General features: G+C 40.1%; 1 protein-coding gene across 2 annotated transcripts in view; it reads left to right on the forward strand.

The window, feature by feature from the left end:
* FARP2 (FERM, ARH/RhoGEF and pleckstrin domain protein 2) overlaps positions 1 to 22976 on the forward strand; it is a 72204-nt gene that overhangs the window by 21704 nt on the left and 27524 nt on the right. For both annotated transcript variants that reach the window (XM_066326091.1, XM_066326092.1), the window contains exons 5-13: positions 3414 to 3492; positions 5181 to 5278; positions 7278 to 7392; positions 15349 to 15496; positions 16253 to 16342; positions 17429 to 17592; positions 17725 to 17793; positions 19227 to 19284; positions 19945 to 20185. In XM_066326091.1, coding sequence (XP_066182188.1) covers positions 3414 to 3492; positions 5181 to 5278; positions 7278 to 7392; positions 15349 to 15496; positions 16253 to 16342; positions 17429 to 17592; positions 17725 to 17793; positions 19227 to 19284; positions 19945 to 20185 — 1062 coding nt within the window. The remainder of the gene's footprint in view (positions 1 to 3413; positions 3493 to 5180; positions 5279 to 7277; positions 7393 to 15348; positions 15497 to 16252; positions 16343 to 17428; positions 17593 to 17724; positions 17794 to 19226; positions 19285 to 19944; positions 20186 to 22976) is intronic.

The following is a 22976-nucleotide window of genomic DNA, read 5'->3' on the forward strand; positions in this document are numbered from 1 at the left end:
TGGTGAGTGGAATGGAAACTTCCTGTGGGTAGGGTTCTTTCTCTGATAAAAATCTGGGTAGGCTGGGTCAGCTGATGTTATGTCGAAGTGAAATACAACACTTGCTGTGTTAGCTTTTGGAAATTGTGTTGTCATACCATGGGAAGAAAAAGGAACATTTTGGCTGATTCCCATGTCAGCTCTTTCCACGGCTCAGGAGCAGCTTCCCTGGAAGAGCAGAGGTGGGGAACTCTCACCTGTGTGCTGACTCAGCTGTGAACTGTGGCTGTGCTGCCTGGCCAGGAGCATCCTACAACAGTGATGCTGTCTCGTTTTTATACCACCTAAAAAGTGTTAATGTGACAGGCACTTTAATGGCCCCAAATAGGTGAAGAATGCAGGATGCTGCTTGGTTCTTTAGATGTTGAAAGATTAGATCCAACTTTTTGGTTTTTCTCTGTAGAGCGCAGTTAAGCAATTTGTTTGTTTTGTGGTTCTGATTGTAGAGGCTTTGTAGAAGAACAAGATCAGGAGGGTGTGGTGGATTCTTGCTCCTTTCCAGATCTTGATTGAAATATGTTGAAAATGAATACTGGGAAGTAGCTTTTAGCTACTCTTTTGTCTAAAATTGATTGTCAGAAAATATGAAGTCATCAATTCCAGCTAATTTTCTAACTTTAAGGTCATGATTCTTGACTTTTGTCAACATTGTTTTCTAAGCAGAAGAGCCAAATGATCTAAAAAATAAGGCTCTTGTAGGAGAGTGCAGAATATTTTCACTCTCTTTTCACTGCCAAAAAGATGTTGGGAGTGCTGTCTTTTTATATGCTCCTGGCTAGAAGGAATTATGTCCCAGTGAGAAGATCTGGTGAATCATAGGTCTGCAGTGCTGCTTGGTTACTCCCTCTGTATCCTCTCCTATACTATATGAAGTGTGGAAACTTGACCTTAGACCACAGTGTTCCCTGATGATACAGATATTGTTCTAAAATGGTCTAAAATCATAGGGATGTACTAAGATTTATGGCTGCTTTACAGTCTAGCACCCCTGTTGTATTGCCAGTGAAACTGAAAGATTTATTTATTTTTTTTTCTTAATATTAGTCTGTAAGAGATACCAGTCAGTTGTCTGACAAATGTTCATGTTCTGAAATGAATTTTAAATTGACTGAAACATCCTGTTTTCTGTATATTGGGGTTTTTGTTTGGTTGGGTTTGTTTTTGTTTATTTTTTTTTCTGTAAAATGGAATGTTTTTGAAGTTAAACTTCTGCCTTTTAGTCCAGCAGCAGGAGAACACAGATGTTATGGGATTTAAGGTGATCTTGCTCACACTTGTTGGTTGATGTTGCTGGTGATTGCTGTGTACCTGCAGACAGATACTTATGAATCTTTGACATCTTCTCTAAAAACAAAAGTTCCTGGTTTATTTTCAGTTAGTTTTGGCTTTGGGACATCCATTGAACTTCATCTTGTGTGATAAGGTTTTTAGGTTTTTTATTTATTTCAGATGAATGCAATCAGTTTTACTACTGAACTACTCCAGATGGGAAGGAGTTTGGATTCAAATTTTCAGCCTCCTAACAGGCACACAGTATCAGGGTGACATTTGGATACCTTTTCTGAGGTGCTGCCCCTTTATATAATACACTGTTGTATTCACCATTCCTGTCTAGGTAATTTTTCCTCATACCCTTTTTGTTACTTGCTTTTGCTCAGACTTGGCTTCTTATAATAAATTCTGTGTCATGGTTAAGACTGGGCAAGTGTTTCTTTTCTTGGTTTGAGTGGAACTTTCTCATAGAGGAAAGGCAAGATGGGCTAAACAAAAAGAGGAGGCTTGTGCTACAGAAGCAAATATGCAGTGTTATGTTCTAAATTTTTTATAGTTATTATCATTTGATGTAAGTCATGTTTGAAACACTTCCAAAATTGCTCCCACATTAATACTTCCATTTGACTAGCATCGGTAATGTGCAGGACTGTTCTTAACCTTGTGAAAGTCTTCTAGAGGCTCAGAGTATTTTCAGAAATTTGATGTAAAGTTTTGGTCTTTTAACTGGAATCATTAAAACTATTTCTTTTCCTCACCTGGTCTGTCTCTAGAACTGTAGAATCCTTATTCTCTGCCAAGTGTGGGCTTTCTGTGTCAAATATAGGGTGTTATTTCCAACCTCCTTTCATTTCTAGATACTACGCTGTAATTAGGATGTGGATTTTAGAGGTTTTTTTGTTCACCAAAGCTTTAGTAATTCTGGAGTTGGAGACTGTGAGCTGCTCTTGTCACAGCTGTGATACTCTGTGAGTTCTCCCAGCTACTTGTCAAAAAATAAAGTTTGTGATTCTTTCATCGGCCAACGAGAGGATGAGTGAAGGAGTGTTTGGCCTGTGGGAATCAGGTATTCCAGACAGAAGAAATCAGTGTACTTCAGGGCTGATAGGGTTAAACTGGACTTGGTTAAGCTTCAAGAGATCTTGGTGCTTAAAATAAATTAAAGCAGGCTGCTTGTGCTCCAACAAGTTTGATTTATTTTTAATTTTGCTAAGTTTACTTTGAAACAGCAGTGGCAGGGGGAGTCCTGGAGGCACTGCCTGGCTCTGGTCCAGAGGGTGCCTGTGGACATCAGGTGGATGCTCAGCAGGCTCCTGTAAGCACAGGCTGGCCAGGGCTTTGCCTGTCTCTGGAGTACTTGGCCTCATTTGCTTTCAGACAGGAAAAACAATGGGAAAACAGTGGTGCCCAGTCCTGGCATGATGAGAGACTCTTGTACTCTGTAGTAATTCCTTCAGAAATGCAGGTGAAACAGGGATTGTGGTTCCACAGGCTGAGTTGTGATGCTGGAACTGTTAATTTAGAGCATTATGGGCTATTCCAAATAGTGACCAAGAGTTCTCTTTAATTTTGAAAATTGAATTAGTTTTCTGCCTGTTGTTGAGATGTACAAAAATAGTGTTGAAAATGGGAGGAAATGGGTATTACCAGGCATGCTGGGAGCAGGCTGCAAACACCCTTTTATCTCCATGGGGAGCCAGCCACATCTGCTGGCATCAGTCCTGGTGGTGGAGGTGGGTGTTGGGAGCCTGTGGGATGTGTGTCCTTTCTGCTCTCCTTCTGGGAGCCTCTCCCTGGGTCACCTCTGATTTTTTTTTATGCAGCCAAGTAGCTGCTTTGAGGTGTTACAGATTTCACATTGCACGAAACTCCTTCTCCAGCATTCAGCCTGCAGACTCATCTTGTCAGTGGTATCCACGTTCCTCTGGAGAACAGCTGCTTTATCTCACTTGACATGAACAATCTACACCAGAGCCCACTGTGGTTAGCTGGGATTTGAAGTCTAGCTAGACTTCCTTTGTGTTGTTTCTCTGCCTGAATATGCATGTGTTCATGAAGAACACCAGGGGTTTTTCTGTGAAATGACCCAACTTTTCTTCTAGGACCAAAGACTACAATGCTTCGTCTGGCTGTAAAGTTTTTCCCTCCAGACCCGGGTCAGCTGCAAGAGGAATATACTAGGTAAAGTCTTTTTAGAACTATTGGACTTGCTTTATGTACTGAATTTAAAGAGTAATTTAAAGCACAGCTGCTTCCCAGCAAAACTGAGGTGGAAGATGAGTGAGAGAGCACCTACAGTGAATGTTACAGTTTCAGCAGACATGTTGGCCGATGAATGTTTTCAGAAAAAATACTTTTTGAAACAGAAAACAGCACAAGTTAGAGTTTTCCAGCATCGTGGAGTCAAGGGAGTCAGAGTATACAGAAAATACTAATGTTTATAAACAGAGTTTAGAAAAAATAAATACAAAATAATCAGTACATATTTTAGTAAGTGATTTAAACTTCCAAACACACCTTGCTGTTCACAATTTTACCATGCTCACCATAGGTGATTTTTGCAGGTATTGATCTGTGGTCAGTCAAGCAGCCCTATCAACCTGTTATCATCTGGGGACCTAGTTTGAAGTCTGTGCCTCTAACAAGGACATTACCCAGATGTTGGTGTTTAAAGAGCTCATTTAGTGCTTTTTTCACTATTTTTAATTGGACTTCTTCTTAGAGAGGTTCCTTATTATCCTTCAGATGCATTTAAGAACAAACCAGCATGACAGCTGTTGTGATTGTCTCTTGTAAGGAGAAATACTATCTAAATATTTCCTTTGCACCAAGTTTTCTTATATTAACTGCTGTTTCATACAGGAAATTCATTGGGAATACAGCTTTTTAGAGCAGAAACTGTATTTTGCCTATTTATTGAGTATTTATGGTCTGCACTTAGAGCATCTGGGTAGTTAATGATGCTATTAATGATACTGTATTCTTTATTGTGAGTGTACTGAAGAAACTCAGCTCATCCGACATGCAGAAAGCAGAGCATACTCTTTGAAAAGCCTTTAATAAACACTTAGAGTACTTAAAATTTTTAAAAACCCTATCATTCAAAATGTATAACTTTTAGTATCTTTTACTTTAAGAATAAAGTTTTAAAATAAATTCCTCTTTAAAAAGTTTTATTGCTATCTCTCAGGGTGTAATTCAGTAAAGAAAAAGGATCAGTCTGCCAGTTTGAAGGTTTAAGTGAGTTGTTATCTGTTTACTGGAGTCCTTACTGTATCTTCTTCTGAGTAGAAGAAACAGCATACAAAACTGTTAAACAGAAATGATTCCTCTTTAACAACTGAATGGGAAATATTTTAGTTGGACTAATATAGCAGTATAAGAAAAGTAAATTAAACTTCTTACTGTCTTTGTAGGCTGCTAATATCATTCTGGAAAATACAATTGCTGAGTAGATTAGTTGAGTGCTAACAGAAATGCTTATCAGTTTTCCTGACAAAATACTGGAATCAATGATGTTCTTCCATCTTTTTTTCTAATAGATAAGATCACTTGAAGTGTTCTTTAAGTTTCTTTCCAGCTGAAAAGGATGGCTACTGTTATTGCACAGATGAAGCCTGCTTAAAACATGGTTTTCCATCTGCTTCCTTGTTCCTGTGAGTGTTTTTGTGCAGATAAATTGCACTGGAGCAGTCACAGGTTATTTTGGTTTGGTTTGCCACCCCTTGGTAGCCGGGCTGTTGCGTTATTCTTTGGAGAGCAGAAGGATCAGAGGATGCTGCTTTCACAACCTCCTGCTCCGTTGTTCTGTTGTCCTCTCATGTGTCAGGATGTTCTGTGTAACTCCAGCCCTTGTCCCTCTCCTCCAGGTACCTGTTTGCACTGCAAATCAAGAGGGACTTGGCAGAGGAGAGACTGACGTGCAGTGACAACACGGCTGCTCTGCTGGTCTCCCACCTTCTGCAGTGTGAGTATGCCAGCTTGGGAGACTGGGACATTGCTGATGGTGCCAGTGCTAACCCACATGAAATCACATTGAGAAGCTTTTGGTAACTAAAAGAAGTCTCTGCCTCACAGTATTTCCTTCTCCACACACTGTAAATATGTTGGTTTTTAACCCTGGGATGGTCATCAGGGCTAGTGTGGGGAGGAACAGCTGGTGCTTATGTACAAGGTAAATTTGACTTCAGGGGAGCAGTACAAAACCAGCCCCATAGTGTCTATTTCTCTGGCTCTGCAAGCTCTGTTGCCAGCACTCCACATCTTCCAGACAGGTGTTCCCACCTGTCTAGGTGCTCCCTTGGCTTCACTTCTCACTTTCCTTGTGCCTGGGAGAACATGGCTGTACAGGAACTGGGCTGAAATACAGCTAAGAACTATGCTGGAACAGGTTCTGCAGTGGGTCTGTCAGCAGCTTTCCGCCTCGTTGGGACTGAAAATGGAAATGGGAAACAATTTATTTGGAAGCACTTCGTGCTGCTGCTGGCTGTACATGCTTAAAGACCTAAAATGTGGCCTTTGAGACGAGGTTGGAAACCTTGAGTGAGTTCAGACATCAAATTGCTGGAGCAGCAGCTGAAATGTTCTGGGTCTGCAGTGCAGCCTGCAGACAGGGCCTTTGGTGGCTCTTTGCTGGCTGGAAGCAAAAGCTGATCAATGATGTTTCTTCACATGTGCACTGCTAAGTAGTTATTGGTTGTCTAATTCTGCAATGCATTATCATAATACAGTTATAACAGTATTACTTCTGGTGATATTATTGGAAGTGGAAATCTGTCTTGTGTGTGTGCCAGCAATGAGTGACACCATTAAAACCTGCTCATGATTTTCCAGCACTGTGGAGCTGATGGGGGAAATCTCATTGTCAGGCCTTGCTTAGCCTGATTCTGCTCTTCTGGAAAATGGGCTGTGAGAAAGAACAGGTTTATTTTCAACAGCAATTACATTACAGAAGCACCTTTCAGTATTTTTTACTCATTCTTTCATGTGCTGGGTAGATTTTAAATAGGATTTGCTGTGTTCTTGTTAAGAACAAGCCCATTCCTTTCTCTGACAGTAGCTGATGGCAGATGCCCTCAGACACAGAGCAAGCAAGTTGCAGCATCCATCCCATAATCACTGCACACAGCATCACAAACTGACTCTGCATATGTGTTTGGTTGCCCTTATATTTGTCTAATTCTTCAATTTGCTTATATTTTTGGCATCCTTCCACAGAAATGAGCTTCACAGCTTAGTTTTTGGGAAGTTTTTAGGACAACATACGTACTTTTATCTTTTAATACCTTTTGGTTTTGAATTTAATATTGCAGCTTCATATTTTTTTTATCAGAAAAAGTAAATGACTTCTTAAAATTTATTTATTCAGCTTGTAATTTTTATATACATTTGCCACATGTTCTGCCTGCCTTGTACTTTCATATTCCAAGCCAAAGACTTCTGATTGTTTTGTGTTATATCAGGTGGAAGCTGTTCTGCACTTCACAATAATGCTTTTTCTTCTGTAAGTCTTCTGAAATTCACAGCATTGCATCTGAAGGACGTGGATATGTGAAGGCGAGAACAAAATTCCAGATGTAATTTGCCATCTTCCCAAGTAGCCTTGTCTATTACTATTTTACATATATATAGTGAAAAATAAATTGAAATATACTATTTGGTATAAGGTATCTGTAAGGAAGAAATTTTCAGGCCACCTTACAAGTCTTCTACGAATCTCACATCTTTCACACTTGAGAAGTCTGAATTTTCCAGACAATGTTCAAATACTGCTGTATTCCCTAGGAATCCTCAGTTTGGGATAAATGTGAGTTTGGTAAAATGAAGCTGGATACAAAGCATCATGCACAAATTTGAACCACTTAAAGGCTCTTGTGTTCTCTCTAATTCCTTCCCAAGTATTTTCTGTTGTTGTTTCTTTTTCATTGTTTCTTCTTACCCTGGCATTGTTTTGTTTTCTGTCATAGCTGAAATAGGGGATTTTGATGAATCAGAAGATCGAGAACACCTTAAAACAAACCAGTATTTGCCAAATCAGGAAAAACTTGAAGGAAAGATCCTGGAGTTCCACAAGAAGCATGTGTAAGTGAGGATTAATGTGAACCACTGAGGTAACCCCTGGACAGCAGATGGACTTGCCTGTGGGAGGCTGAGCAGCGTGACAGGATGATGTTAAGAGTCTGTAAATTAAACACCATTTACCTTGAGCAAGAAAAGTTTCGTGGAGCAATAGTTTCACAGTCAGGATGGGATTGTTGGGCAGTAGTTTTTTCTCAAGTAATTTTTGCAGTGTGCCTTTAATAAGGTGCCAAAGAAAGTAATGTAATAATGGGTTTAGGTGAAGGAATCCTTCAGAATTTCCATTCTATAAATTTGTAGAATTTCCATTCTACAAAGTTTAAGCTCAGTTTTGCCAGCATATGCATAGTTCTTGCTTTTGTCCAAATGATTAAAAATCAATTGCATAGTATTCTTTTGCTACACATTAACAATAAGGGGGATGGAGAAGGATGGAGGGAGTGGAGAAGAAATGACCTCCATCAGAATTCATGCAATACCTGGTCTTACAGCTGGGTATTTTTGAAATAAGGGACGATTATTGATGACAAAAAAACTCTGCCACAAATATAAAATCAGTTCTAACATCGAGTCAGGAACTGCAGGAAGTAATTTTCGAGACCTTGCACGTTAGGATTTAGCAATTTCAAGTGCTTTTATACATTGTGAATGTCCACACAGGCATTCTGTTGTGCATGATTCTGTGTTTTAATCCAAACTTGATTTTCCTTTGCTCTCTATGGGTGAACTTGTGGACTGTTGCTAACTGATTTTCTTTTAAGACAGAACAAAAGTTTTCCAGGGCAGCATCTGTGTTTAAAGACACATCCTGTAGTGCTGGAAAATTAGTTCCTGAGAATTTTGCTGTTTATCATCAGTAATTTTAATTTCTTCTGTAATTATTGCTAATGATGAAATTTCAGCTTTGTCAATTCTTCATGAAATCAGGTGGTTACTTTTTTCTGCTTTTGAGCCTTTGAGGTGCATGTGGAAATGATGAAGAAGCAAAAGAAATGTTTTTAAGTAATTTAAAGTAATTCTGAAGTAATTTAAAATATATGCTAGGATTCTTCACCTTGGGAGAAGGTAGCTGGAGGAAGGAAACTGTTCATTATTTTTCTCTTGTCTGAAGAAAAGTGCTGAAATAATCAGTAATTTCAAAACAAATTAAAAGGGGGAAGATCCTTTTCACAGAACTTGTAGTGACATTGTGATGCTACTGCAGTGTGGTGTGGAGTCTGAAGCTACAAATGGGTCATGTAAGGTTTTGATGACACCATGAAGGGTGGGCTGGTGGCTCTCCAATTTGAGGTGAGATGTGGGATTTTTAGATATGAGTACCCCCAGAGCAGGGACAGAACAGCCCAGCGTTAGTCACATACCAGGGTTCTGTTGAGTTTCTTCTGCCTGTGGGGAATTTTCCTGGTTTGCTTCTCTTGATGGAAAGGTTGTGACTGTCTTCTGAGTCAGGGGCCGGTAATTTTGTTAAATAGATTTGAGATTTTTTTTTTTTCAAACAAGTTACTTCTAGTCATTGGTTACAGTAGAAAAGTTTGTATTTTTGTCTGTCAGGAAGGAATCAGGGAAAGGTTTATAGGTAAAGATTCCTTGCTTCATAAATATACTTTTCAAAATTAGTTTAATGAGAATTGCATTTAATACAGCCATATTATCAAAATCATTGTCAATCTTATTTTAAGACAATGTTTTAGAGGTGTACATGCAAGCCATGTACATTAGAAAAGGTTACCTTTGAATTTTAGCAATACCTGGGTACCTTGAAGGCAGATTTCAAATTTCCCCTGCCCCTTTTTTGAAACATTTTTGTTAGATAGATGTGATTTTTCAAGCAGAGCAGTCGTAAAATCAACTGTGGCTTCCATGGTTTAACCCCAGCTCAGCCCTATGTTGCTGCTAGCTCCCCATTGGTGGGTTGGAGGAAAGATGTGGAAGGGTGAAAGTGGGAAAATTCTCAGCTTGAGGTACAGACAGTTAAAAAAGGTGAAGCAAAATCCACACACGCATGCAAAGCAAAACCAGGAATTCTTTCCTTACTTCCCACTGGCAGGCAGGTGTTCAGCCATCCTCAGAAAAGCAGGATCCCATCATGGGTAACTGTGACTTGGGAAAACAAGCACCATCACTCCAATAGTCCTCCTTTCCTCCTTCTTCCCCCGGAGCTTTGTATGCTGAGCACGAGGCCATATGGGATGGAATATCCTTGGGGTCAGCTGGGATCAGCTGTCCTGGCTGTGCCCCCTCCCAGCTCCTCCCTGGTGGAGCAGAAAAGACCTTGGCTCTGGGTGAGCTTTGCTGGACAATAAGGAAAACACCCCTGGGTTATCAGCATGTTCCCAGCTCAAATAGAAATCTCAGCCCAGTACCAGCTACTGTGAACAAAATTAATCCCAGCCCAAACCAGCACACACATCCCTTCCCTTTTCCCTTGCTCAGGGAATATTGACCTCCCTTTCCCATCTTTGGCAGTTGAGGAGGGTTCTGAGTTTTCTCAGTGTAGACACATTTTTCTTCATTTCTGTTCCAAGGATCAGGGACCTTAGCATTTGGCTTTTTCCTGGTGATGCACAGTGCAGTTGGACAGACAAAAATGCTTCTCTCTCATATTATTCTGGTGTGTCATATTCTTACTTTTTTTCCTTTAGTTTAATTTTTTATTTCCTTTAATTTACCTTGTTATTCCCCCACTTACCTTTAGCAGACTAATATTTTTGAGGCCAGGTTGGATGGAGCTTGGAGCAGCCTGGGATAGTGGAAGGTGTCCTTGCCCACGGCAGGTGGGAGGGACTGGATGATCTCTAATGGCCCTTCCCACCCAAACCGTCCTGGATTCTGTGATTCTTCTACTCATGATTGCTCCTGACAGAGATTTCTTGTACAGCTTGGGTGTCCAGAAAGAGAAACCCATTTCTCCATTTCTCTTGATTTCTGGACAGATGATGGCTCATCTCCTCCAGATTGTTTCTGTGGCATGTTCTTTCTGCCTTTTTTTTTTTTTTTTAATAATTGCTTCACTGTAGCTATTAGAACTGGTAGATCATCAGCCTCAAAACAGAAAAAACAGAACCTGCATATCCAATCCATTCTGTAAATGGAGAATGTTGTAATTGGAAAAATGGCAATTTAATGCTTATTTTCTAATTAACATATTAGTTTCTTTTACATGTGTAAATACTCCCTTTTACTTTCAAATATAATAGGAATATGGTTTCTATACTTTGCAAATGCAGTAATGGTAAACAAGATGAGTTATGTTTTTGTAGAACATTAGTTATAGCTTCAGTAAGAGCCTGAATTAACTTACTTTATTTCCATAGTTCGTTAAAAATAAAAGATGTATATTTTGTAGATGGTGTATTGGTGCAGGTGCAGTTAATTCCTGACACCCAGACACTCAAAATACAATGTTTTCTGCCTTCCTGTGAGTAGTAGAATACTTTCTATGAGGTGAGTGCAGGATTCAACATGACACATTTTGCCTGTGTTCACGTCTGTGGTTTCTTTGTCTGTACATACATAAACCAGCAAAGAAGTAGAAGATTTTAATAGATTTATATTTACATTTACTGTTATCCCTCATGTCCTTTTACAACTTGTTAGCTTAGTTGTTCATGAATTTAAATTATTTAAATTGTGTGTAGAAAAAAAATCTAACTTGACAGTTGATCAATATTAATGACCTGGTTTAAATGCTCTGTAAATCACCTAACACTTGACAACATTTGAGTCCATTGCCTTGCAAATATTGTATCACAACCAATATTTGTCTAGCTGGATGCTTTGTAAGGAACGTCTACACTAACACCTATTGCACTGACAGCAGTTTTTGCTGGAAATACTGATATTAGTGTGTCATCCATTGACCTGGGGAAGATTAAGTAGATTTATCTGCTTAATGGCTGAACAAAATTAGAACAGATTGTTTTGGGGCTGGGCTGTGCAGCTAAGCCTGCAGGCAGCATCTGAGGGTAATTTCCGTAGCTGCCTGTAGTGGTTTGAAAGCAAAACAAGTGAGAGACTCCAAGTCAGAAATACAATGTAATAGGAAGAAAGGAAAAAAAGTAAAATAAATGCAATAATACAAAAGACCACTGGCAGAGTCAGAATACAACCTGAGCAAGGTGATGGAAGCAGTCCAGGTGAGATGGTCTTCCTGAAGCAGTGATCCTATAGAAGTCTGTCTGGTCCTCTGGGAATCCAGTGGGTGAGGGCTGCCTGTACTGTCCCAAACCCCAGATTATATCCAAGTGAGAATGCTTGGCTCCTCGCCCTGGGGCGAAGCATCTCACAGTGGGATGAGGAGTCCTGCAGTGGGTCCTTGATGGCCCATTAACCAGAGAGAGCTTTTGAGGGAGTTACCTGTGAGTCATGGGCAAGGCATTGATGGGCTGTTAGCAGAAGATAGCCCAGAGGGAAGGGGCCTGGGAAAACACTGCCCCACCTGGATTCAGCAGTTCATGAAGATGGTGATAGAACACATTGTGCACATCCTACACTACAACCCAGGACACTGCCGCTCTTTGTACCCGTCTGTGGTACAGTCAGAGCTGCCTGGCTCTGCTCCCAGCTCCTCCACACCAGGCTCAGCCTTCCCTACTGGGTACAGCTAGGTTGTGTGCAAGTGAACATTCTTCAGATTGGCTGCTGTCTTTTTTTTATTTGATTTTCTGAGATGTGCTGTTCTTTGGATCATATCTAACAGTACATGAAATAACAGTGATTCTACATCAGTTACACCAGACTGTTTGTAAGGAATTTTTAGTACTATAGAGCTCCAGTTTTCTAGTTGCCATTTTTTGCTTTTGCCTGCCTTCCCTTCCAACCCTCCTTCCCAACCTCAGCACCCTCTTTTAAGAGACAAAGCTCTGCTTTCATTCTTAATGTTGCTGTATTCAGAAGAATTATAGCAGGAATTAGCGTGGGTGGGAGTTACACACAGTGCTCTCAGAGTGTAACTCAGGAAGCCCTGGCCAAAAGTAGGATTTATGATCTACCTCTTTTGTCTTGCATATATTTAATAAATAGGAGCCATGGTACTACAGCTTTTTTTATGTAGTTAAGGAATCTGTGGTGGAAATGGAAACAACAGTTAGTTAAAGCCAGTATTAAAAGCAGTTACTCTGGTGTTACTCATTTTAGTGAGGGGAAGAGAAATCTGCTTTACCAGTTGAAGCTCTTAGATATAGTTAGTACATGTCGTAGTAACTCTGGTAGAAATGCAGCTACAAGACTCTGTTGTTTGGCATTTCTGTTTCCATTTGAAATCAGGTTTTTGTGCCTCTTATGTTTTTCCCTTTATATTACGTGGTCACATAATACTGACGTTTGGATAGGGGTGGATTATGGACTGAGCCTGTAAAGTCAGGAATGTCAGTGAATCCCTGCCTTCTGCAGCTGGCAAAATAAATTTGTGATTTCCTGCTGTAGTGTTTTGGATTCTTTGTTTTCCCCTCCAGAATGAACAAGGCAGCAGAACACTGCTGAAATGCTGTTGTCAAATGTATATGCATTCAGGCTTACTTTCTTAAGGCATTTTGTGTACCTGTGTGTTTTACACTAAAGAGAATCTTAGGAACTATAAAAGAAGCATTGTTTTTTCTAGCAACTTCTAGTTTTAAAACCATAGCATATGAAATAAGTTTTATAATTGTATTCTGAGTTGTAGAGGCAGTTCCTACTTGGAGTTAATATGTATTATCATTATCCCTAGTTCTGTTAATTTCAAATGTAATAATCATTCACTTCAAGGAATGAAGTGAATGATTATTTGTATTTGTATTTAAAAAATCCATATGGCTCTAAACAATTGTTTAATCTACCACATGACTCCAGGTAGGTAGAAGAAGGTACTTTAAGGAGTATGACTAGAAAAGCAAGTCAAGGGAGCAGGAGAATTTATTTAGTTCCAATATTGTGGTTGGCACTGCATAGTATACAAAAATAGGTAATGCTAAAAATAGTTTATCATCTGTTTTAATAAAATGAAATGCAGATTTATGGAAGGAAGACCATTTTTCTCCTGGGAAAAAAGGCTCGAATAATTTGCTTCATCTGTGTGTGCAGGAATCTAATCTGGTTTCAGCATTGGTTGTTTGTAAATACAATAATAATTTTTTTAGCACCTGTGTCTTCCTTGTGTCATTAATTTATCCTGGTGAACTTGCACATCGAAGTAATTTGGTATTTATTTTTTCTAATCATTGTCAGTAGTGATGTAGGGGGTCAGTTTATCCAGCTGTGGCTGATGTAGCCTCACTGCTCTCAATGCCCCAGCATGTCCTGTGCTGCTGGTGTTTCACAGAATTCCAGAGTGGTTTGGGATGGAAGGGACCTTAATCTCTCTTTGATCTGCTGCCATGGACAGGGATAGCTTCCACTGTCCCAGGTTTTTCCAAGCCCTGTCCAGCCTGGCCTGGAACACTTCCAGGGATGGGGCAGCCACAGCTTCTCTGGTTAATCTGTGACAGGGCCTCACCACCCTCACAGGGAAGAATTTCTCCTAATGTGATCTTAATCTCATCTCTTCCAGTTTAAAACCATTCCCCCGTGTCCTGTCACCTTCAAGTCTCTCTCTCTCTTTTTTAAAAGCCCTTGTTAAGAACTGAAAGACCACTGAAAGGTCTCCAGAACCTTCTCTTCTACAGATAAACACCCTCAGCTCTCCCAGCCTGTCTCCAGCCCCATGGAACCTCTCTGTGCCCTCTGGGACTCCAGATCTGGAGGTTGCTCTGCACTGGGGTTTCCTTGGGCTTAGCACAGGAGAAACCATACATGGTTCCTGTATGGTCCTGTTCTCCTGGACCATACTATGCCTAAAACTGGCTAGTAGTGTTTTCTTGCAGGGTGTTTGTAGTTCAGGGACCTACTTGGGGGACATGCTTAAGTTTGTGATAAAGACTTTTTTGCTTTGTAATGTAACTGGAGCATGATCAGTAGCAATAGTTGGGCTTGATCATCTTTAATGTCTTTTTCAGCCTTAATGATTTTATGATTCTATGATTCTAAGAACTCCTTAATTTCCACGGCACCATTTGCTCGTTCTTGGAGGATCTTTATCTCCTTGCCAGGACCCATGAACTTATAGAGTGTTTTGACTTAGAGGGAAAAGCCCTTGTCAGTGCAAGTACCCACTGAAAATATGCTACAATCTAATACATATAATACATCTAATACAATAATTTTTCTCATGGAAAAATGCAAGGGGGATTGAGGAAAAAAAGGACTGTTTTCATGCAGGAGAGCAAAATGTTAGTGGTTTGATGTCACCTAACCTGGGGAGCAGTCAGTAAGGTGAAACTATGACAGGTGTGTGCTAGAGCCATGAACAGTCTCTGTGTTGCTATTTTGGACCTTGTGCACCCTTACAGAGCAGTTGCTCCTGTCTGTGTACAGCTTCCTCTTGTTTTTAGAGTAATTTTGACAGTAGATGAGGTTTCGTTTTAAAGATCCTTCTCTGGATTCCTTGGTGGGGCGGGAATTATCCAGCCAAAGGCTGAGGGAATGTGTTGCACCTGGTAGTAATAGAGTAATAATTTTGTGGTCCCAAAACCTCAAAAGGGTTATTCTGTTGCAATATTTGCATTGTTTGTTTTGCTGGCTGTGCAACTCTACCAGCTCTCACTTCTTATCTTAGTCAATGCTAGTGTGTACACAAGCAAGCAGAAGGAGGAGAACTGTGGATTGAATTTGGATTTGTTCAACTTTATAGTTTCTCAGCTGAAAAACCTCTGAGCTAATTAATGTCTCTCTCACCATCTCTGTTTGGATGCACTTGACATTGGCCATCAGCTGTGTCATTACAGAACTTTCAATGTAACACATGAGTTGGAGTGAAACCACCCAACTAGACGAGACAGAAAATTTTCATTTAGTGCCAGAGTTCAGACTTAAGTGTGTTAGCCGTGTTGGCAGTGTTGTAGAATCAGACTGTTCTTAAAACTTTATTTTTCTTCCTCGTTACAGGGGTCAAACTCCTGCTGAATCTGACTTTCAAGTGCTTGAGATTGCCCGGAAGCTGGAGATGTACGGCATCAGATTCCATCTTGCCTCCGACCGTGAGGGCACCAAAATCAATCTGGCTGTTTCACACATGGGTGTGCTGGTGTTCCAGGTATAGCAGGGATGGCACACTGTCTGTCCTTCAGCATGTCTTGGAGTGGGTGTCTCATTTTAACATCAGGTCTCTCTGTCTTGAACATGTAATGTGTTCTGTGGTCAAGGAATGTCATTTATGCCCCCAAAATACTGTTTGGTTCAGCTTGTTCTTGTGCAGAGTGCAGACCATCAAAACCAAGTGACAGTAAAGTAGAGGGGCTTTGTTTAAAGTTAGGTGTGTGATCAGAGAAAATCATCAATTCATTTGGAACAGCCCTGGGAATTTTGGTTTGGTTTCTCTTCTTTTAATATTCCAGTGGATTTTTGCTGAGATATTGTTGCTCTTATTGTATAAGAATGCTGATTGATTGATTGGAGTGATTGGACCAATCAGTGTTATTATGTTGTATTGAAGGAGTGACTTAGTGCTCAGAGTCCTGTTTATGAATGCAATGATAGGGTTTTCCTCTCCCCAAAACACAGAGGCAGCTGATTTAGTGAAATATTTCAGTTTGGGTGCTCAGCTGTGTCTTACCTGTTCTTTGGTTACTGTGAGGCAGCTTCTTTTAGAGGTGCATCTGCCACTGCAGTTCTGCAATTCCTCTCAGACTGCTTAGTGGCCTATCTTGTTTTAGGAAATATTGTCACCAGAACTAAAAATCCAGCTGGATGTGTCCACATACACATCCATATACCCCACAACAGAATTTTGTTTGGTACTCTGCTTTTCTGAAACTTTTGCTAACATTTGATCATTTTCATTTTAATTCAGGGTAACACAAAAATCAATACCTTCAATTGGTCCAAGGTCCGTAAACTGAGTTTCAAGAGGAAAAGATTCCTTATTAAGCTCCACCCAGAGGTCTGTGTAAGTTTTACTGTAATATAGACTAGTCTGTGTTAAAAAAAAAATCTGTGCTTCATTTTATTATGAATGCTTCTGGAGTTTGTGATTTTATAAAAGAGCCTCAGCAGGCAGGCTTGGCTAAATCATTCAAGTGTAAATCTTTTCTTTCCCACCCCACAACTTAGGGTCTTAGGTTTTGTGTTTCAATATCAGCTTGTCCTTGACACAAGCTTACACATGTATAAATGTAAGACAGAAAAAAATAACTAGACCCAAGAATTTTGTGCTGCCTGTCTCACTCCTTCTTCTTTGAAAAAGCTGCATCCACTTTCTTGATTCAAATGAGCATTATCTGATAATACCTCAGGTAGGAATAGGTGAAACTATCTTTTTGTAGCTTAATTTTAAGGATGGTGTGATTACTCTTGCTTCATCTTTTCTATACATCTCTGTAGCACAAGTGTTATTTTTCATAGTTGGCTGATTTACAGTAGGTGTTGGTGATTGCAGATGTCATCAAAATTATTGTTTCCATGCTGGATGACTAGATTGCATTTAGTATTTCTATTAAAATAGAGGAAAAAAACAACTTTGGATATAATATAATTTCATACATCAAAGATACCTGCAACAGGACACACTGTCTGCTCATGTAGCAATGTGTCTCACAAACAGACCCTCAGAAATTTCATATGATAACTGTACTCCAATGTGCAGTATTTTTCAGTTTTGTCTAATTTTCCAAGAGACAAGCATCAGAACTCCTAAAAAAGAAATAGTATTTTAAAATAGTTACCGTTTCACTTTAATATTTAAATTTCTTTGAAATTTCTTAAGGTAGGTTATATTGGGCAGGTTTCTAAAGCCTAGCACTTTTTAAATACTTTTACAGTTTCAAGGTAAGCAAACATTTTTGACAGCTATTAAATAACTTTTTACTGCATTCAGAATCACTCCCATTGTTTTAAGGCAGATGAGAAGTGACTTAGCAAAATCCTCTATCTTGCTGGAGTTCAGCCTTTTTGTTGGCACACATTTGTACCTTTCTTTTCTCCTTTCTGTCATTTCAGATGCTACTGAACTTCTGTGTTTTTTCCCCAGGGCCCGTATCAAGATACATTGGAGTTTCTTTTGGGAAGTAGGGATGAGTGTAAAAACTTCTGGAAAATCTGTGTTGAGTATCACACATTCTTTAGGCTCTTTGACCAGCCAAAGCCAAAGGCTAAAGCAGTGTTCTTCACCAGAGGGTCCTCGTTCAGATACAGGTAGGGAGAAACAGAACACTCTCGTTTTGTCTTAGAAAATGAGATAAAAATGAAGAAATATTCTAAAGACATTCCATCTCTAAATGCTCATCCCCTGTGTTTGATAACCTTTGTACTTCTGTGGGTTCACAGTGGACGAACACAGAAGCAACTAGTGGATTATATTAAGGACAGTGGGATGAAGAGAACCCCATATGAAAGGTAAGGTGAAAAAGCTTTGTAAGGTAAAACCTAGCTGAGACTTTCACAGTGCCCTTATTGCCTAAATTTCAGTGTTTTAATGCTGCTTGGGGGCAGGCTCACTCTCATTTATCAAATTTAAGGTAGCTAAACTAAAATGTAAAAAAAATTATTATTTTGTGATGATGTAAGAAGCTTAGGAAAGTTTTGGTACCACATTTTGATGTCCGTGGAGAATCTGTGGCTTAGCTGTCTGAAAGATCAGCATGTACTGAAGATCCCATGATGTCAGTGAGGACCTGTCTGTGCCCCTGTAGCTGTGCAATCAGCAAGTGGCAGAGCACATAATGGAACTTGAGATCTGCAAGTTTGAAACTTTGACCTTAAATACTCAATTGTTTCTAAACCTATAAATATATAAATTAGAATATGCATTTTCATTATAAAATTGTTTTTTCTTTCCTTGACTCTAAAGCTGTCCAGTCTACATGTGAAATACTCCTCCTACTCCAAATCTTAATCCAAACTACATGCTGGAAACTCTTACCCCTAATCCCAAAGATTGTAGGGACTTAATGGGAATTTTAAAAAGTTTGCATTAATCTACTATTAATAAATATTGTTAATGTGTCAGACTTTAGCTGAGCCCCTTTTCTATTTGAAAATTTGATTTTCTGTTTAATTACTGACATAGAATGAATCTAACCATAAGTATAATGCAGGATACCACTTTTTTGAGTCTAACATAGAAAATTTTATATGGTTGACTGAATTTGTAAAAATTTCTACAGTTGTTGCAGATTGGCTTCAGAACCAGAACGAGCTATTCTTCTGTATAATAATGACAAAGGATGGATTTAAACTAAGATGTGCTGTTTAGTGTTCAGTTGGTATTCAGCCCCAAGTTGTTCTTGAAGTCTCCTTCAGTGTACCAAGAGATCCCCACCAGCCACGTGGGGGGCAGTCTCTTCTCCCACGTAACAAGGGACAGGACAAGAGGAAATGGCTTCAGGTTGTGCCATGAGAAGTTTAGGTGGGAAAAATTTCTTCACTGAAAGGTTGATCAGGCACTGGCACAGGTTGCCCAGGGAAGTGTTGGAGTCGCTACCCTTGGAGGTGTTAAAAAGACCTGGAGATAAAGCAGTTGGGGACATGGGTTAGTGTTGGGGGAACAGCTGGACTTGATGATCTTGGAGGCCTTTTCCAATCTTAATGATTCTCTGATTCTGTGAATGATCTGGATCTTACTTTATTCCATTTTTGTACGTTTCTTACTCTTACATCATTTAATTTAGAACTCTTTTGACCTTTTAAAACTTGAACTAGTTATTAAGAAAACACCATAAAATAGAGCTTGAGATGTTTCTGTTGGCTACTGGCCTGGCCATAAGTGATGGGGGAAGGAATGAGGTTGATGCATGTGTTGGATGCTGACAGGCTGCTCTGTTCCACAGGAGGCACAGCAAGGTCAGAGCATCCACTCGCACCTCGAACACAGGCGTGCCAAAGCAGGTCAGTTCTGCAGCACTCTCGGTGTTGTGGGCTGGGGCATGGGCAAACAGCTTTCTGAGGTGATAGTCAAGGAGTCAACTCACCAGAATTGCTGCCACTGTTTGCTCTTTGTCTGGCTGCACAGTTCTTTTTGTTGGTGTTACTGATTTGATAGTTGTAGCCAGTTGAGTGTGAAGTGAGTAATATTTTACTCCAAGTTCCACTGAACCGAAAGGGAAGTGTTGGACTTTCTAGTATGTTGTTATTTCAGAGGATCAGTTTATCTCCAGGTACTCTCTGACTGCTCTCTGGCAGTTTCAAAGCTTTTGTAAGAGGCCTTCTGCAGGACACAGCAAGTAATAATCATTTCACTGAATGCTACACATATTACATGGGAGAGGTAAAGGAAGCATCATAGAATTTCACTGTCATTTTGTTGCTTTTCTTTGTGGGTACTTGTTCAGCTATAAAATATATGCTTTTAACTTTCCATCCAGTTATCAGAATTAAGGGAAAAAACCTTGCTGCTGGATCAGGTTCTCTACAGTGTCTGCTGTAAAGTGAACTCCTGTGAAGCGTATATTCCTTCTGCCTATGGATGTAACTGGATATTACATTTGGTTTTATGTATTCCAAAAGCCTTTTCATGTGTTATGTTTCTGCTTTTTTTTTCCCTTTTAGAGTGTCCCATTCACTGAGGGTTTGAGAACTCCAGGGTCTCCTGCCTCAACAGCTGCCCCCTTCCACTCTGTTCACTCCTTGGCCAGTCCCGCTTCGATCCTGCCCATGTTTGCTGAACCCAGCCTTTCCTCCTTGGACCCCCGAGCACCGTACACAAGGATTCCAGACAAAACCACTGCAGCACCAGTGGAAGAAGCGGGGAGGAAGCTGATGCAGCAGCCTGGATCTCCTGTGCTCCAAGGTGTTGGGTTTGGTAGTGTTGCAGGAAACTGTGACCCGTCTTGTACTGTTGTTGAGAGTGGTTGCGGTGTAGATGTAGATGTAGAGAGGAGTACTAAGGAGAGCAGGGTTGCTGGTTGTAAAAATGACAATGATGAGGATGACTTTACCACAGGTGTATTCATTGCTGAAAAAGAGCAGCAGCATGGCAGCCAGGGTGCCCCTCTTTTCACACTGGCAAATTCCCAGTTACAGGTGTCAGAGGAGTTCATTGATGATGACCCAGCAGAAATGTCCTTTTTTGCTGGGGGCTCTGAGGCATTTTCCTATGTGTACAGTGGGTTAGAATTGAAGGGTTCTGAGTTTTCTAAGTGTCTGTCAGGGTCAGCTGGTTTAACTGCAGATGCCCTCCAGCAGAACATGGTCTCTGCTCAGTCGAGCCCTGACAGGTACTCAACCGAGGCCGTGGATATGAACATGGAAGAGGAGTTTGAATTTGAAGAAGGAAGCGATTTCAATGGCAACGAGAGGCCATCAGACACCTCGGAGCTGTTTGAGGTGAAGGCCCAAGCAAGCAGAATGCAGAGCCTCCTGAGCCCTTCAGAAACGAGCTCCCTCATCAACAACCGCTCCGAGAGCAGCTCACTCAACAACCTGCCACTGAATGGCACCTCCTCCCTGCACACCTACGGCTCTGCCAACCACTCCGAGGCCAGCTCCATGCTCAACTTCCCTGCCTACTCAGTGCGCTCCGAGTCCAGCTCAGCCTTCCAGTTCACAGACATCATCGACCAGCTGGAGCAGCTGAGCTGCCCGCCCACCGCCACGGAAGACTCCAGCAGCACAGACACCGACTCCTGGGACTCAGAATCAGCAGCACCTATGGATGTGAACCTTTTCTTTAGTAACCCCTTTGCTCAAACCACGGGGGATAACTATGCCTTTGACTTTCAGAATAATTTAAAAAATCTCACGCAAGAAGACTGGATGGAGAAGGCACAAATCAATTGATTGTCTTGATTTTTGTGATGGATCCCTCTATGTTTTCCAGGCTTGGAAGTCAATAGGGTATCAGTCAATAGGGTATCAGTCAATCCAATGGCTGGATTTTAAATCACATAATATAGTTGATTTTTAATTATTTTTTAAATTCGTGTCCCTCTTCAGTGTCCTTCAAAGCATCCAAGTTTTGATGCTGCGTTCCTGTGCATCACACTATGTCTAGAATGGGTTATAATAGGCTAAAATGTTGGAAAACACTACATTTAGGAAAATACCCTGATTTCAGAGAATTTTAAGTATCAACTGCCTCATGCAGACATCACAATTGACAGTATCCTGAAGGATTTCCTCGGCTGTAAACATATCTGTAAGAATCTCATATAATACACTGTTCCTCCAAAATCCAAATAAAGCAGTCACTTTTGGACATGCTTGTTAACCAGCATCCACTAAATTGCCTGCTTTCCAGCACTGTAGCAAGATCCTCATTTTGGGTTTGTTTTTGTTTCCATAATCAAAAAAAATGAACAATCTTCAAATCATCTCTGAAGGACAGTTTTAAAAATACCGACCTATGCAACACGTCTGTGGTATGCTTTGAAGAATAAATAGCCTATACCTACCTCTGGAAGGTAGTTTGCAGGAGGGAATGTGTATACAACCAAATGGAAATAAGAGTTTCCAAACTTCTTCTGAAGACAAGCTTATTTGCTGACGTCCAGGTGTCTTCAGCAGTCCAGCAACAAACGTTTTGCAGCAGTTTGGAGATATACAGAGACTATAAAAGCACTTAATCCCCATCACATTTCCCTTCTTTCTCATTATTAATCACTTTGCATAAAAATACAAATTAATTCAGAAAAATGTTCTGTATTTGTGGAGGACAGCTGGTGGTAAACCTGGTGTTAGCTTTAACTTTTTCTTTAAAATATGGACTGTATTCAGAAAAATACTGTAATTTTTCTGAGAAATTGAGTTGTTAGGAGAGGTAAATAATATAGAAAACAGAGCTTTAGGGCTTTTGTAAATTCTTTCAGACACGTGACTTTGATGAGAGACTTGAGCTCTAAGTTTGTAAGTGTAATGGAAAAGACAATGGAATTGTTGCTTAACTGGTCACATTTAATTTAACAACATTTATTGAGGCAAAACAACAAAAGTTATGAAATGTACTTCCCAACTGCCACGGATCGTGGGGGAGAAATTCTGAGCTTCAGCTTGTAAGAGCATTTTTTAGATTATATACATGCAAGAATAGGAAATCCATAACACCTGACCCAAACCTTGTGATGGAAAGCATCTTCTCATTCAGCCACTTGGTTTTGGGGTTCCCTTCTGCCCAGTATTCAGAGTTTTCAGTTTGCAGAGAGTGCAATACTAATACCGTTGATCCTCCAAAATAAGCAGCTTGGTTACAAACATAACTTTATGATCAATATTATTGCTACCAGTTTAAATATGGTCTTGATATATCATTAAAGACCTTCACTGTTTACTCAGACATTTAAAAAATACTATTATATCTCAAAATTCTGTTAACTAAAATTTGATGGAATACTTTTCAACATGAGACAGAACTCGAAGAGGTAAAACCTCTTTTAGTCACCCATTTCTTCCAGGTTAGTTTTACCAAGGTATAGCTATTCTGCACAAAGCTTGCTTTTATCTTGTGCTTGAATGGAATGTGTGTTGTCCTGTGAGAAACTTGTCCCCTTTGCCAGCAGCACAGAAAGACAAAGCACACAGAGAACCAAGTATTAGCTCAGACCTCCAGTCATGCACTACAAGGTGCTCTTTTTTTTTGTTTTATT

Source organism: Sylvia atricapilla, chromosome 10 (genome assembly GCF_009819655.1).
Source record: "Sylvia atricapilla isolate bSylAtr1 chromosome 10, bSylAtr1.pri, whole genome shotgun sequence".
Classification (NCBI taxonomy): domain Eukaryota; kingdom Metazoa; phylum Chordata; class Aves; order Passeriformes; family Sylviidae; genus Sylvia; species Sylvia atricapilla.